This window comes from Haematobia irritans, chromosome 4 (assembly GCF_050003625.1).
Source record: "Haematobia irritans isolate KBUSLIRL chromosome 4, ASM5000362v1, whole genome shotgun sequence".
Classification (NCBI taxonomy): Eukaryota; Metazoa; Arthropoda; class Insecta; order Diptera; family Muscidae; genus Haematobia; species Haematobia irritans.
This window is the reverse complement of record NC_134400.1, coordinates 53,626,156-53,640,517: the sequence shown is the minus strand read 5'-3', so window position 1 is coordinate 53,640,517 and position 14,362 is coordinate 53,626,156. Positions and strand designations below refer to the sequence as shown.

Here is a 14,362-nt window from a genome sequence, read left to right as displayed (position 1 = left end):
TGTCCACACGGATGAAAAAGACTGTTTTTCATATGTTTGGCTATAAACATTATATGTTTGGAACACAAATTTTTTAAACACAATATTTTTGAGTGCAAGCATATAATGTTCATAAACTAGCATAACATGTTTGGGACATATATGTTAATATGTTAGAACATATTATGTTTGGGACATAAAATGTTTGTAAATATAATATGCTTGGATGCAAACATATATTAATTTAGAAATAGCCTATAAACATATATGTGTTTAGTAGCTTGGAGCGCTATTTAACAGGGAGCGATATTGAATTAAGTTGGTGGTTGTTGATTGTTATTACAAAATTAACTTTTTTTTCCTTGGGCAATTGCTTAGCTACTTCTTTGATCCTTACAAACTGTGTGGTCCGCTGTTCGAATCCCCGTCCGGCAAAAGGTAAAATTAAAATAAAAAAAATCATACAATTGAATAATTTCTTCTACAATGTTTGTATTACAGAAAAAGGTGCTAAGAACTAAAAAATCTCGTGGAAGTGAGAAAGATGTGGGGGAATATACAATTGGGCAGAAACAAAATTTTGAGCATTCAGGTCGAAAACCTATGTTGTTAGCACCTATATTACCTGTTTATTTTCATAATTCATTATGATTGTAAATATATAAATAAATAAATAAAATTTTGAGCACAATATTGTTTGGGAGAATTTTTTTTAAGCATATAATATTTTTGGGTGCAAAATGCTTCCAAACATATTATATGTTCACATAATAACATATTGTTTTTTGGAAGACAACATTATTGAATTTGGATGCAAAAATACAAAATGTTTGGAACTTAGACTACCAAACATATATTGTTTAGACTAATATGCTTTCAAACATATTATATATTGGAAGAGATCAAACATATAAATGTTTGGGCAATACCCAAAAATATATATGCTTGAAGCAAAATATGTTTGGGAGTATATGTTACAGAAGCGATTTTTTGTGAGCGTGTACAATTAATATAAAACCCTACGACGAAACACAGTGTTAGTAAATTTAAGCCAATTTAATGCAAATTGGCTAAAGTGAATTTATTATTTGATATTACAGGTATTGGTAAAAAATTAATGTTTGCTACTTAGCAATAGCAATGTTATAAGGATATGGGCTAGACCTCGCCAAGATAGGTGGTCAATTGTGGGTTTGAAACAATATTTGGGCGTCGCGTTGCGTTGCACTAACAACTGTCGCTCTAACAAAATCTAATCGGAGCGTTTCTCAATTCATATCCTCTCCCACCCCCTTGATAAAAGAAATACATATAAACATCTGAGTGGGTAAGTACACGCTGGTTTGTCTTCATGCTATTTTCTAATTTAATTTTGTTCTTTTCCTTTCAGGATTTCGCTGCCTTGGATACCCGTCCTACCCCTGCCAACATTTTTTGAATTTGGGGGCGCTTCTGAGAATCCCCACTACGTCGAAAACAATCATATACGACATCAAAAACTCGTCGGAAAAGCGCCGTCACTATTGAGAAGTTGTACCACGCCAAGTTACTACGAAAAAGTTTATCATCAGTGCAATTATTAGGTGCCTATTTATATCAATTTCGAAGGACGCCAATAAGAACCCCTGCAAACTATCAGAAAAAGTACATTTTAAGGTAATTGTAGAAGAATCATTGTGGTCAAGTAAAACACGATTGTGTAGATGTTTATTGATTTGATTAAACATTTATAATTTCTTATAAATATAACATTTTTCGGTTTGTCTCATCACATTTAACATAATTTTTTGCATTAATAAAAGAATGATGTTGAGTTTTAAGTAGCAAGTTACATATTGCAGCGTCTATCAGCCATTTTGTTTATTTTCGATGGAGACCGCGTGCCTGGAAAAAATTTTGAAAAACGATCACTTTATTCTATTTGGAAAGTCGAAAATTGTTCACCATATACCTTTCACAATTTTAAGCGTACTATCTATGTTTTCAGAACTTTATTTTCGTTTTTATTTAAATAAAATATAACAAGCTGGTTGCGCTTGGCGTTTCACAAAAAATAAAATGGCTCTTCTAACAGTAGTGATGGCAAAATACTTTCATGTACATTTTGTACTTTTTGATATGCTTCCCCCACCACAGTTCGCGATGGTTGTGGTGACATTTACGAGTCTGTGGTAGCGATGAGGATGAAATGGAACTTTGAAATGCTGGCAGGGACTGCTTCTTCCAAAATCCCTTATTAATCTATTCTTCTCTTTTTTCTTTCAGGATTTCTGACGGGCCTCAAATAGAATGGAAACATCATTGCATCAGCCAGAATGTGTGAATTGTTGCAACAATTGCTAGCTGATGCCATGATGTTTCTATTATTTACGCCCGCCGAGAAATTGAGGAGACTTGGGATTGGAGATGGTATCCCTCCACGGTCCACATCCCTCTCTCCGCAACGGTGGACTTGGGAATAGGGGTGGGAGATGGGATAAACTATAATAAATAAAAAAAAAAAAACTTTTTATACCCTGCCAACATTTTTTGAATTTGATGGCGCTTCCCACGTCGAAAACAATCGTATACGACATCCAAAACTCGTCGGAAAAGCGCCGTCACTATTGAGAAGTTGTACCACGCCAAGTTACTACAAAAAAGTATCGCATGAGTGCAATTATTAAGCGCATTTTTTAGTAAATTTAGAACGACGCCAATAAGAGCCCCTTCAAACAATCAGAAAAAGCGCATTTTAAGATAGTTGTAAAAGAATCATTGTGGTCAAGTGAAACACGATTGTTTAGATGTTTATTAATTTGATTAAACATTTATAAATCCTTATAAATATAACATTTATACCACTATCACAATGAATGATGTTGATTTACAAGTGGCAAGGTACATGCTGCAGCGTCTATCAGCCAGTGTTTTTATTCTCGATAGAGGCAGCGTGTCTGTAAATTATCTGAAAAACAATCACTTTATTTCATTTGGAAAGTTAAAAATTGTTCACCAATATACCTTTAACAATTTTAAGCGAAATAACTACGTTTTCAGCACTTCATTATCGATTTTATTTAAATAAACTATAAGAAGCTAGTTACGCTTGGTGTTTCACAAAACATAAAATGGCTCTTGTAACAATAGTGATGGCAAAATACTTTCATGTACATTTCATATTTTTTCATATGCTTCCCCCACCACAGTTGGCGATTGTTGCAGTGTCAATTAAGAGTCTATGGTAGCGATGGGGATGAAATGTAACTTTGAAATGCTGGCAGGGGCGCCACACTTTGGAACAGGGTATTATAAGTTAGTGCGTATAGGTGGGTATTAAGTTCGAGTTTAGCCGCTAAAATAGTCATTTTTTCACGATTACTTTTCTTAAATAATCCATTTTAAGGAATACAAACTTTGTGAAAATTTGCTTTGGGTTATTCCCCATCAAGTTATAATGAAATCTGCAACAAATGTATATAATTTTCTGACTTTTTTTACTGCTTTAGTTTTCACTTTAGTGAAAATTAGCGGCTAAACTCGAACTTAATGCCCACCTACACGCTCACAAAAAATCGCTTCTGTAACATATACTCCCAAACATATTTTGCTTCAAGCATATATATTTTTGGGTATTGCCCAAACATTTATATGTTTGATCTCTTCCAATATATAATATGTTTGAAAGTATATTGGTCTAAACAATATATGTTTGGGTAGTCTAAGTTCCAAATATTTTGTATTTTTGCATCCAAATTCAATAATGTTGTCTTCCAAAAAACAATATGTTATTATGTGAACATATAATATGTTTGGAAGCATTTTGCACCCAAAAATATTATATGCTTAAAAAAAATTCTCCCAAACAATATTGTGCTCAAAATTTTATTTATTTATTTATATATTTACAATCATAATGAATTATGAAAATAAACAGGTAATATAGGTGCTAACAACATAGGTTTTCGACCTGAATGCTCAAAATTTTGTTTCTGCCCAATTGTATATTCCCCGACATCTTTCTCACTTCCACGAGATTTTTTAGTTCTTAGCACCTTTTTCTGTAATACAAACATTGTAGAAGAAATTATTCAATTTTATGATTTTTTAATTTTACCTTTTGCCGGATGGGGATTCGAACAGCGGACCACACAGTTTGTAAGGATCAAAGAAGTAGCTGATCAATTGCCCAAGGAAAAATAAAATGTTAATTTTGTAATAACAAGCAACAACCACCAACTTAATTCAATATCGCTCCCTGTTAAATAGCGCTCCAAGCTACTAAACACATATATGTTTATAGGCTATTTCTAAATTAATATATGTTTGCATCCAAGCATATTATATTTAAAAACATTTTATGTCCCAAACATAATATGTTCTAACATATTAACATATATGTCCCAAACATGTTATGCTAGTTTATGAACATTATATGCTTGCACTCAAAAATATTGTGTTTAAAAATTTGTGTTCCAAACATATAATGTTTATAGCCAAACATATGAAAAACAGTCTTTTTCAACCGTGTATAAGGTGGGTGTTTGCAACACCCAGAAGGAGACGAGATAGACATGGTTTCTTTGGCAATATTGCTCAGGGTCGGCCCCTGAGTCGATCTAGCCATGTCCGTCCGTTCGTCTGTCTGTGAACACATTTTTGTGATCAAAGTCTAGGTCGCAATTGTAGTTCAATCGACTTTAAATTTCGCATAAGTATGTTTTTTTGGGTCGCAATAGAACCCTATTGATTTTGGAGTAAATCGGTTATCGACATATCTCCCATATATATCATTCGCCCGATATGCACTAATATGAGGCCAGAAGCCAGAGTTTTACCCTATTTTGCTTGAAATTTTGCACAAGGAGAACAATTGGCCCTATAGTCAAAAGTGCCAAATTTTATTTTAAGCATAACAACTATGTTTTCAGCACTTCATTATTATCATTATCGATTTTATTTAAATAAATTATAAGAAGCTAGTGGTGGTTGGAAGCTTGGTATTTCACAAAATATAAAATGGTTCATGTGACAGTAGTGATGGCAAAATACCCCATCACAGTTGGCGCTTGTTGCAGTGTCACTTACGAGTCTGTGGTAGCGAACTTTGAAATGCTGGCAGGGGATTCACAAGTGGCAAGTTACGTATTGCAGCGTCTATCAGCCACTGTTTTTTTCTCGATGGAGGCAGCGTGTCTGTAAAATATCTGAAAAACAATCACTTCATTCCATTTGGAAATGCTGGCAGGGATATATAAAATCGACAGATTTCGCTCTTATAACTATGTTTTCAGCACTTCATTATCGATTTTATTTAAATAAATTATAAGAAGCTAGTTGCTCTTGGAGTTTCACAAAATATTAAATGGCTCTTGTAACAATACCCTGCTAGCATTTCAAAGTTCCATTTCATCCTCATCGCTACCACAGACTCGTAAGTGACACTGCAACAATCGCCAACTGTGATAGTATTTTGCCATCACTATTCGCATGAAAGTATTTTGCCATCACTATTGTTACAAGAGCCACTTTACCAAGCACAACTAGCTTCTTATAATTTATTTAAATAAAAATGATAATGAAGTGCTGAAAATATAGTTATTTCGCTTAAAATTGTGAAAGGTATTTTGGTGAAAAATTTTTGACTTTCCAAATAGAATAAAGTGATAGTTTTTCAAATATTTTTCCAGGCACGTTGCCTCCATTGGAAATAAAAGCACTGGCTGATAGACGCTACAACATGTAACTTGCAACTTGTAACTCTACATCAATCTTTTATTAATGCATAAAAATATGTTAAATGTGATGTGATAGTCGTATAAATGTTATATTTATGAGAATTTATAAATGTTTCATAAAATCAATAAACATCTAAACAATCGTGTTTTATATGACCACAATGTTTCTTTTACAACTATCTTAAAATGCACTTTGTCTGATTGTTTGAAGGGGCTCCTATTGGCGTCTTTCTAAATGTATCCAGAAGGGCACCTAATAATTGCACTCATGCGATACTTTTTTGTAGTAACTTGGCGTGGTACAACTTCTCAATAGTGACGGCGCTTTTCCGAGGAGTTTTGGATATCGTATACGACTGTTTTCGACGTAGTGGGGTTTCTCAGAAGCGCCCCCAAATTCAAAAAATGTTGGAAGGGTAGTGATGGCAAAATACTTTAATGTACATTTCATACTTCTTCATACGCTTCCCTCATCACAGTTGGCGATTGTTGCAGTGTCACTTATGCGCTTTACAGACTATCAGTTATTCCGGACGGAATGTCGGTGTTTGTAAAGAATCTTACAGTGTGTCGGCTCGATACGACTTATCGGCGATGACTAAATAATCGGTAAATGTGTTATCGGAATGTGTGCATCGATGTAAGTGTTTGTTATGTAGATTTTTGTGATGTTACCTATATGAATTATTGTAGATGCATTGGGCTAGGGGGGTCGGGATGGACACACCCCAAGAGAAACCGTCCGAGCTAGCTGGTGTTGCTGACTCCTCCTAGCGCTTAATATGGCATGTAACAATATGGACGGACGGAATGTCGGTGTTTGTAAAGAATCTTACAGTGTGTCGGCTCGATACGACTTATCGGCGATGACTAAATAATCGGTAAATGTGTTATCGATCCCATAAACATACAGCAGTATCGATTATGCCTTCGGACTTAACTTATAATGTGCACAATATATGGGATATGTTCGAGACACTGCCGTCCGGAATAACTGATAGTCTGTAAAGCGCATTACGAGTCTATGGGTTATGAAGGCATGACTGTTGCGGTACTTCTCAATTTTCCAGCTGAGTTATTTCCCAGGACGAAATCCCGGGATTTTCGGGACGGGATTTATCCCGGGTGACAGCCCTCGTAACGAAATTCGGAAAAATACGCTCACGAAAATAATCCCGCCTTCGCACATAAAACGCTTACGAGTTGAATTCATTTACAAGTTTAGTAACATTTGGGATGTTAAGATTTTAATAGCGCTCCGTTTTAATTATGCTCATGTTTTCAGACACGTCGCTATGTTAAATTACTCATAAAATTATTCGTGAGTCACAACATTTTTCGTGAGTTGCGATATTTTTCGTGAATCACGTCATTTTCGTTCGTGAGTGTGCGTAGCACAAATTTTCTTTTCGTGTGTGTACGTGAATAAGATTTTTCCGTCGTGAGTGTGCGTGAGTAAAATATTACTCACGTGCACACCACCTCTTCTAAGCACACAGGGTTGCATGAAGGAAGTTCTTTTTGTGTTTTTAGCTCTACCTGAAAATAAGTATACCCTGGACTCTCTCATAATATCATGACGACGTTAGAATAACAGAGTCGACTTTGGTTTTTGGTGGTGGGTGGTTGCTTAAATATTTTTGTTAAAATTAGTTAATTAAATTGCCTAAAAGTGCTAAAAAATGTAAATCGGTGTTAAAAATTGTCGCGAAATAAAAGTCATACATAAAAATATATTTGATATGAATGAAATAGATAGAATATGATACACCGAATATGTTGAAAAATCAAGTGCATGAATGCCTTTACATAGGAAAAATTGCGATGACAGCGAGCAAAAGAATCCAATTGGCAAGTGTATGGTGGCCTCTTGTCTGGTGTGCAAAATGTTGGTATACAATTGTGGTGTATGGATGTGTGTGTGTAGTTTGGGCAGTAGTCTCATCGATTATCTTGATTTTCATAAATATTATAATATCGTATGTTTTCCAGTTTTTGTAATGTTTCTATAAAGTGTTCTGCACCTATCATCTTCAAGGCAAAACGTTTATTAAATCCAATTGCTTATATGATTGAAGACTTCATTTAATTATTACCATTTGAGAGAACTATAACTGGAATTTGTTTGTGAGAGCGAAAGAGAGAGGGATTGGTAGTGTTGCAAGTTTAATGAATATTTTATTATTTTGTGATTAACCAACCTCTTGCAGGATTGTGTTCTCGCATCACAACTACGGTATAGATAACAAGCATATAGGATGACCCGTCGGTGTCAAACTACGTTGGGCAGTTCGAAAAATTAAGAATAAAGGTGGGCATTAAGATCGCATTATTGCGCAAAATAGCGCTTGTTACCGATACTTTCCTTTAATAACTAATTTTAAAGAAAATAAACACTTTCAATTGTTTGTTTGGTTCATACCTCTTCAAATTAATATAACGATTTTTAAACAAATTTAAATATTCAAGACTTTTAGGGTCTCAAACCCAGAGATGTTAACTTATTTATGCGAAATAATATGCCTTCCTATTTTTTCCAGGGTTGTATAAATATTTGTTGGAAAATGCTCAAAATAAAGATTTCGCATTTATACCGCGCTAATGCTTAGTACTAAGTTCGTTTCTGCGAAAAACGAATATCTTCATCTATCTCCGTAAATAGGGCCTCAAACCCATGGATGTTAACTTATTTATGCGAAATAATAAACCTGCCTATTTTTTCGTTCGAAAAATCTAGGGTTGTATAAATATGTGTCTGAAAATGCTCAAAACAAAGATTTCGCATTTATTCATCGCTAACGTTTTTTATATGGAGTATAACAGTTTTTCGTGCGAAAACGTGATCTTAGTACTAGGCTAAAGGCTTAAATCTACTTTAGTACAAGTGGTCCGATTGGTCCAATTTGAAGACTTTTCGATTCTAAACACAAAACGTAAAGGTGGGTATTAAGTTCGAGTTTAGCTGCTAAAATCGTCATTTTTTCATGATTACTTTTCTTTAATAATCCATTTTAAGGAATACAAACTTTGTGAAAATTTGCTTTGGGCTTTTCCCCATCAAGTTATAAAAAAATTTGCAACAAATATGTATAATTTTATGCCTTTTTCTTACTGATTTAGTTTTCACTTTAGCGATTTTAGCGGCTAATCTCGAACTTAGTACCCACCTTAATATGCCACTTTTTGTCGAAAAGACCTATTTTCGGAGTTACGGACCCCTAAAGTTTTCATTATCACGCATATTGGATTTAGTATCAATCGCACATAATCATGCTAAAAGTAATATATTTAGAATAACATGGACCCGGAGAGGTCCTGTGTTAGCGTTAGCCCACTTTGGACTCTGTCCATAGGAGAAAGTCTCAAACCCCGGCCGAAGGCCGTCGACTTATCCACTTTGGTTCGCGTTAGCCTACTTTGGATCCTGTCCATAGGAGAAAGTCTCAAACCCCGGCCGAAGCCGGCCACCTATACGCCAATTTTCAAGGGTCGGTATCTCGAAAACTACGCTCTTCCGACAAAATTTTTACTTAATATTTTCTCTTTAAAATATATTTTTACAAAAATTCAAAAAAGCACAAATTTCATTAATTTCATGAAAAATTTCTGTCAGAATTAACAAAAATATAAAGGAAAATACCGATTTTCAGATGTCGATATCTCGAAAACAAGGCAAACTAAATCAGTAAAAAAGGCACACAATTATACATATTTGTTGCAGATTTCATTATAACTTGATGGGGAATAGCCCAATGCAAATTTTCACAAATTTGTATTCCATAAAATGGATTATTAAAGAAAAGTAAACGTGAAAAATTACGATTTTAAGGTGATTACTATGTTCGGTTTTTTTTCACCAAAACACTAAATTAAAAGTACAAAAATATTTATGAAGACTATTATATTTTTATCAAGTCTTATCAAATAATGGATGGCAAAGATCCAATGAATTGATTGATAATCATTTTATATTTCTAAATTAATTAATTAAGAAAAGTAACCGTGAAAAATAGCTGGTTTTCAGCTTGAAAACTGAACATAGTACTCAGCTTTAGCGGCTAAACTCGAAATTAATACCCACCTTAAACTCGAACTTAATAAAAGTAGTCTTTTTTGAAATTGAACACAATCAACGCTTTAAAACTTTTCCATCCAAGGTTTGACAAGATTGGAGAAAATATAATCGTCTTCATATAATTTTTTGCATTTTTATCGTAATGCCGACATCTATGTAAAGGAAATGAATTACTGCATTTCTTTGTACCGATTACTGATGTTGGTTAACATCTCTAAGTCCAATAAGAATTTTTTCTCCACCGATACTCGCTCTCACTCACTCTCTCTCTATTTCAAAGTTCGTTTGTGTGAGTAATGACAACCAACTTGGCCAAAAGACTATAGCCCCTTTAGGCCATAGTGCCACAGTCAAGTGCCTTATATCAATCGTGACGCATATTCGGGTTGTCGTGCGGAACAAGAAGGTGTGGACAAATACGTTAACAAGAACGAGCAAATAAAATTGAACAAGAACAAAGCAACCAAGAAAGGCACATCAACGTAAAATGTGCTAAGTTCATTATCACCGTACCACACGCGCACATGCACACAGTGACTGAAGCACATAGAAATGTACTTCCAAAAGGCCCGAAATACGTTGTAAAATAATCAAAAACAAAAACCAAATAAAAACAAACAGTGCTAAGCCAAATTGTATTTTTTGCTGATGTTGGAAATAGAAAATACGACAAACAAATCTAAACAAATTCACGTTTCCAATTAGGAGAAAGTGATAGTGCGCCCTTGAGTGATTGATCGTATAAATTTCGAAACAGAAAATTCGTTTTTCTTGTGATTCTTTACTGCTGGGCATTGTGTAGAAAATAGCGCGTCATATCTCAAAACCTATATAGAAAATGTGTTCAAATATTTGTATGATAAATTCGTTTTATTGACTGTGTGATTTCTTACTTGTCGATAAGAATGTAAAATGATTAGCGGCCAAAACTTAAATCTACTTCCTTGTTGATTGTCTACGAACATTCTTTCTTCCTTTTTTAATATAGCTCAATTTGTAACAGCAACATCACGAAATGGCCGGTACAGGCTATTAAATTCCAAACCAAGAGCCAGCTAGCTTCACTATTGCTAGTGAAAAATGGTGCCCAAAAACTAAAAGAAGAACAATATTTAGTAACACATACCCGAGACACAAAACCCAGTAATTTGCAATATTGCAGGACGAACGAACTAAGCTTAAAAAAATACCCAAATGATTTTATAAAATTCATATCTCTTCCCTAACTTGCTTATGAAAATTGACTACGTAAGTTTTGAAGCAAAATAAGAAAAAGGCAAGGGTCAACAAAATACGAAAAAAAACAAAACGAAACGGAGAAAAACATTGTGGCCAAAGGAACGAAAGGATTTGTCAAATTTGGATTTGCGAATAAAGGCTTTGCAGCTTGGAAGTGATACATTAAACATACGTACATGCCCACACACACTCACATATTTATAGACATAACTACGAAATTTAGAATAATAAACTTAGAAAACGCACAAATGCATATTTTTGTTATGGTAAATGTAAAGCTCGAGCCAAACCCTTGACAAAAAAGCAGCCACCACACCTGTACAATACACAATACACCCTTGTGCACGACACATGACAACATTTTCAAAGAGGCCAACTGCTGTCTAAAAGAAATTTTGTCTAGCTTAACGTAAAAAAAGACAATCAAAAATATGACATCATATGCCACGTTACCGGACAATGTGAAAACGGCTGAGGATGGACTAATTTCCAATTCGAACTCAACTACACCTTTATCGCCGCCATCCGAACAGGAATTAGCCTGTGCTACAGGCGCTAAAGAACTACAATCTCCGCTTACACCTGACTCCTTTTCTGAAAGTGAACGAGAGAAAATGGACTCCACACCCGAGAATATTAAAAAGATCGATGATGTCATAAATGAGGCCTCAGATCATCACCATAACTTTCGGCATCCACCTTCTTCGGTGGGTTTGTCATCACATTCAGAACAATACACATCAAGTTTCACCCCAATTGGATTAGCCGCCGCGGTAGATGACTCAAATGTTAAACTGTGTCTTGCCAAACCACCACTGTGCATTAGTCCAAAAGGTAATAATAAAACGTTATATGCAAATCATTTGCTATTGTTATTTGACTAGTATTTCTTTTGTCTCACTCCTAACAGAGTTATCATTATTTATTGTGGTTTGCTTTTTTTACTATTCCTATTCACTGTTGCTTTTGCCGCTTTTAAGCTGGCTTTGTTTCGTAGATGTAGATTTTTCCAACCAATATATTGTTTTTTTTATCTTTTTTATTTTCACATATCCATTAGTTATTCATACCACATACGTTACAGTCAGTTGTCATTCTTTTATTTTTAAGCAAATTATTTTCTTGCTTTTATTTTATTTGCGAAAAATGTTATTGTTAAATCGCAATTCTCGTAAATAATTGTTATTTCAATCATTAAAGCCAGTACTATTTTCGTTTTTGGCTTCGAAAATCACTTTATTTTCGTGGTTACCTTTTTTAAATTACTAGTTTAATATGTGGTAATTAATTAAATAATGCGTACTGTCTTTTGAGATGACAGCAAAATCTCAAAAAAGTCAAAGTCCTTTTTCGATAATCTTTCAATTCAACAAATCGATTTTATATTTGCTGCCCAACATAGCTTTTTAGCTGTTTACCACAATTGACGGTTACCAAAATCGACATTTCGGATCTTAACGAAAACCCCTAAATATTCTACTTTGAATTGAAAAAGTGCTCTTTTCAAAATCTTTAGTTCATAGAACCCAACAATAAATGCAAAGTTGCGTGTGTCGATTGTTCAAAGTTGTGAAGATAAATTCGCGCGTTAAATTAATATCTCGGCTTAGCAAAATTCAAATTTGTGGGGCGAATTTCACTCGTGGAAATTGTTCCATTAAAAAAAAAAAAAAAAAAAAAAAACAAGTTTTGCTTAAAAACAAGCAACTTTTTGGTGGAAAGACTGCAAGATACCGTCAATTATTTTATATATAGGCATATCAAGCGTTCGTGATTTTACTACCACTACTCTAAAGTCGTATGAAGATGCCAACACACAAAAAATTTTTTTCTGATTCAATCACGAAATTAATTGATCCAATTATTTTTTTGATTGGAATGTCTTCAATCACTGAAATGATAGTATCAATTAAAAAAATTAATTGACAGTCAATTAAAAATTAATTGATCCAATTAAAAAATTAATTGATACTATTAACTTGTGTGATTGATTTTTATTTCAATTAAAAAAATTGTTGAATCAATTAAGTTTTTAATTGAATATTTTTTAAAACTGAATTAAGATTTTAATTGGAAAAATTTTCGTAAATTTTTTTTCTGTGAATATATCAATAGTCAAAAAGTGGACCCAGGCAAAAGCCAATTTTATCAAAGGTTTACCAAGCTCTCAAATATCAATCACAAGAATTAATAATATCAATTAATCAATTTTTTAAATGAAGATATTTCAATTAGAAATTAATTGGATTAATTAATTTCGTTATTGAATCTCATTTTTTTGTGTACATAAGTCCATAGAGTCAACCAAAAGGCTACACCACTGAGTAGTGAATTTTCTAATTTATTCAAAGAGTCTTTCATGGTTGTAGACATTACGAAAAACGCCATTCAGATACTTATACTTTCTTTAGAGTATATTACGATATCAAGATAAAGGCCCGATTTGTTTAAATATCACCCGTTTTGTCCAAATATGGTCACAAAACTCAAAACTTGCCTAAAATTTGGCGAGATCTAGCACATATCTTTGTCCCAGATTTACACATACTTCTAATCATATCTAACGTCTGATAATTTTTTTATAATATACCTAAATATCAATCATATGTTTTAGTAATATTGTTCTCAGTTCCAGATCATGAACAAATTAACCATGTGCGTCTCTATGTAATAGTTTTTGTATCTAAACTTCCATACAAACGACTTGAACGTTTGTACAAACAGATACTTTGTCTATAATTGCTCAGGTTCAGTTCAATTGCTAATGAATGTGTCTAACAGCCCATTCACATTAGGCTCGAAATCTATAAAAAGTTGATTTGAAATCCCATTTTTATAAGGCAAATGACAATTGAAATCTAGTTGTATAATGTGTAGGAGGTTTAATAGAACAACACAACCCCGAGTGAACATCCTTTAAAAATTGATAGTGAAAACATCGAAAAAATTGGGATGAATTTTTAATGAAAATTTAACATGGAGTGATCATAACATATTTTCCCCACATCTGAGAAAAACCCTCACAACGCTAACCCATTTAAGAAATACAGATATTTTTTCTAAATAGTCTTATCCAAATAGCTTATTTAAAATCCTTTTTTTTTTTTGTAAGTAGAATCTAGTTAAACTGGATTTTGGAAGTGTAATGTGAATGAGGTACATATAAGATTTTCTCCAATGCATGTAATTTTTGATTAGGTTTTCCACTTTCGACGAAAAGTTTCTGGTGGGTTTTTTACAGTTAAAATAAATGAACAGAAGAAGTAGAATGGATTTTCATTACATTCTTTCGAAAGATCTCTTTTAAATAGAAAGGAAGAGGAGGAATGCTCGATACATCTTTTACTTTCTT

The 14,362-nt window shown here is 33.6% G+C and overlaps 1 protein-coding gene and 1 long non-coding RNA gene across 5 annotated transcripts in view; one reads left to right on the top strand and one right to left on the bottom strand.

The window, feature by feature from the left end:
* Positions 1 to 1,653: 1,653 nt before the first annotated feature.
* On the bottom strand, positions 1,654 to 2,102 carry LOC142232754 (uncharacterized). Its single transcript, XR_012721195.1, has 2 exons — positions 1,931 to 2,102; positions 1,654 to 1,863 (listed from the first exon to the last, which is right to left on the bottom strand). It is a non-coding gene; the product is annotated as an uncharacterized LOC142232754 (long non-coding RNA).
* A 5,221-nt stretch (positions 2,103 to 7,323) lies between these two features.
* Positions 7,324 to 14,362, top strand: part of LOC142234526 (uncharacterized) — a 58,077-nt gene continuing 51,038 nt past the window's right edge. For 2 of the 4 annotated variants that reach the window (XR_012721637.1, XM_075305694.1), the window contains exon 1: positions 10,121 to 11,844. Coding sequence is in view for 3 of the 4 variants with exons in the window: in XM_075305694.1 (XP_075161809.1) it covers positions 11,442 to 11,844 (403 nt within the window). In the remaining variant the exon portion in view is untranslated. Of the gene's footprint in view, positions 7,585 to 10,120; positions 11,845 to 14,362 lie in introns of those variants that run through there. The other 2 variants (XM_075305692.1, XM_075305693.1) reach the window with 2 other exon arrangements.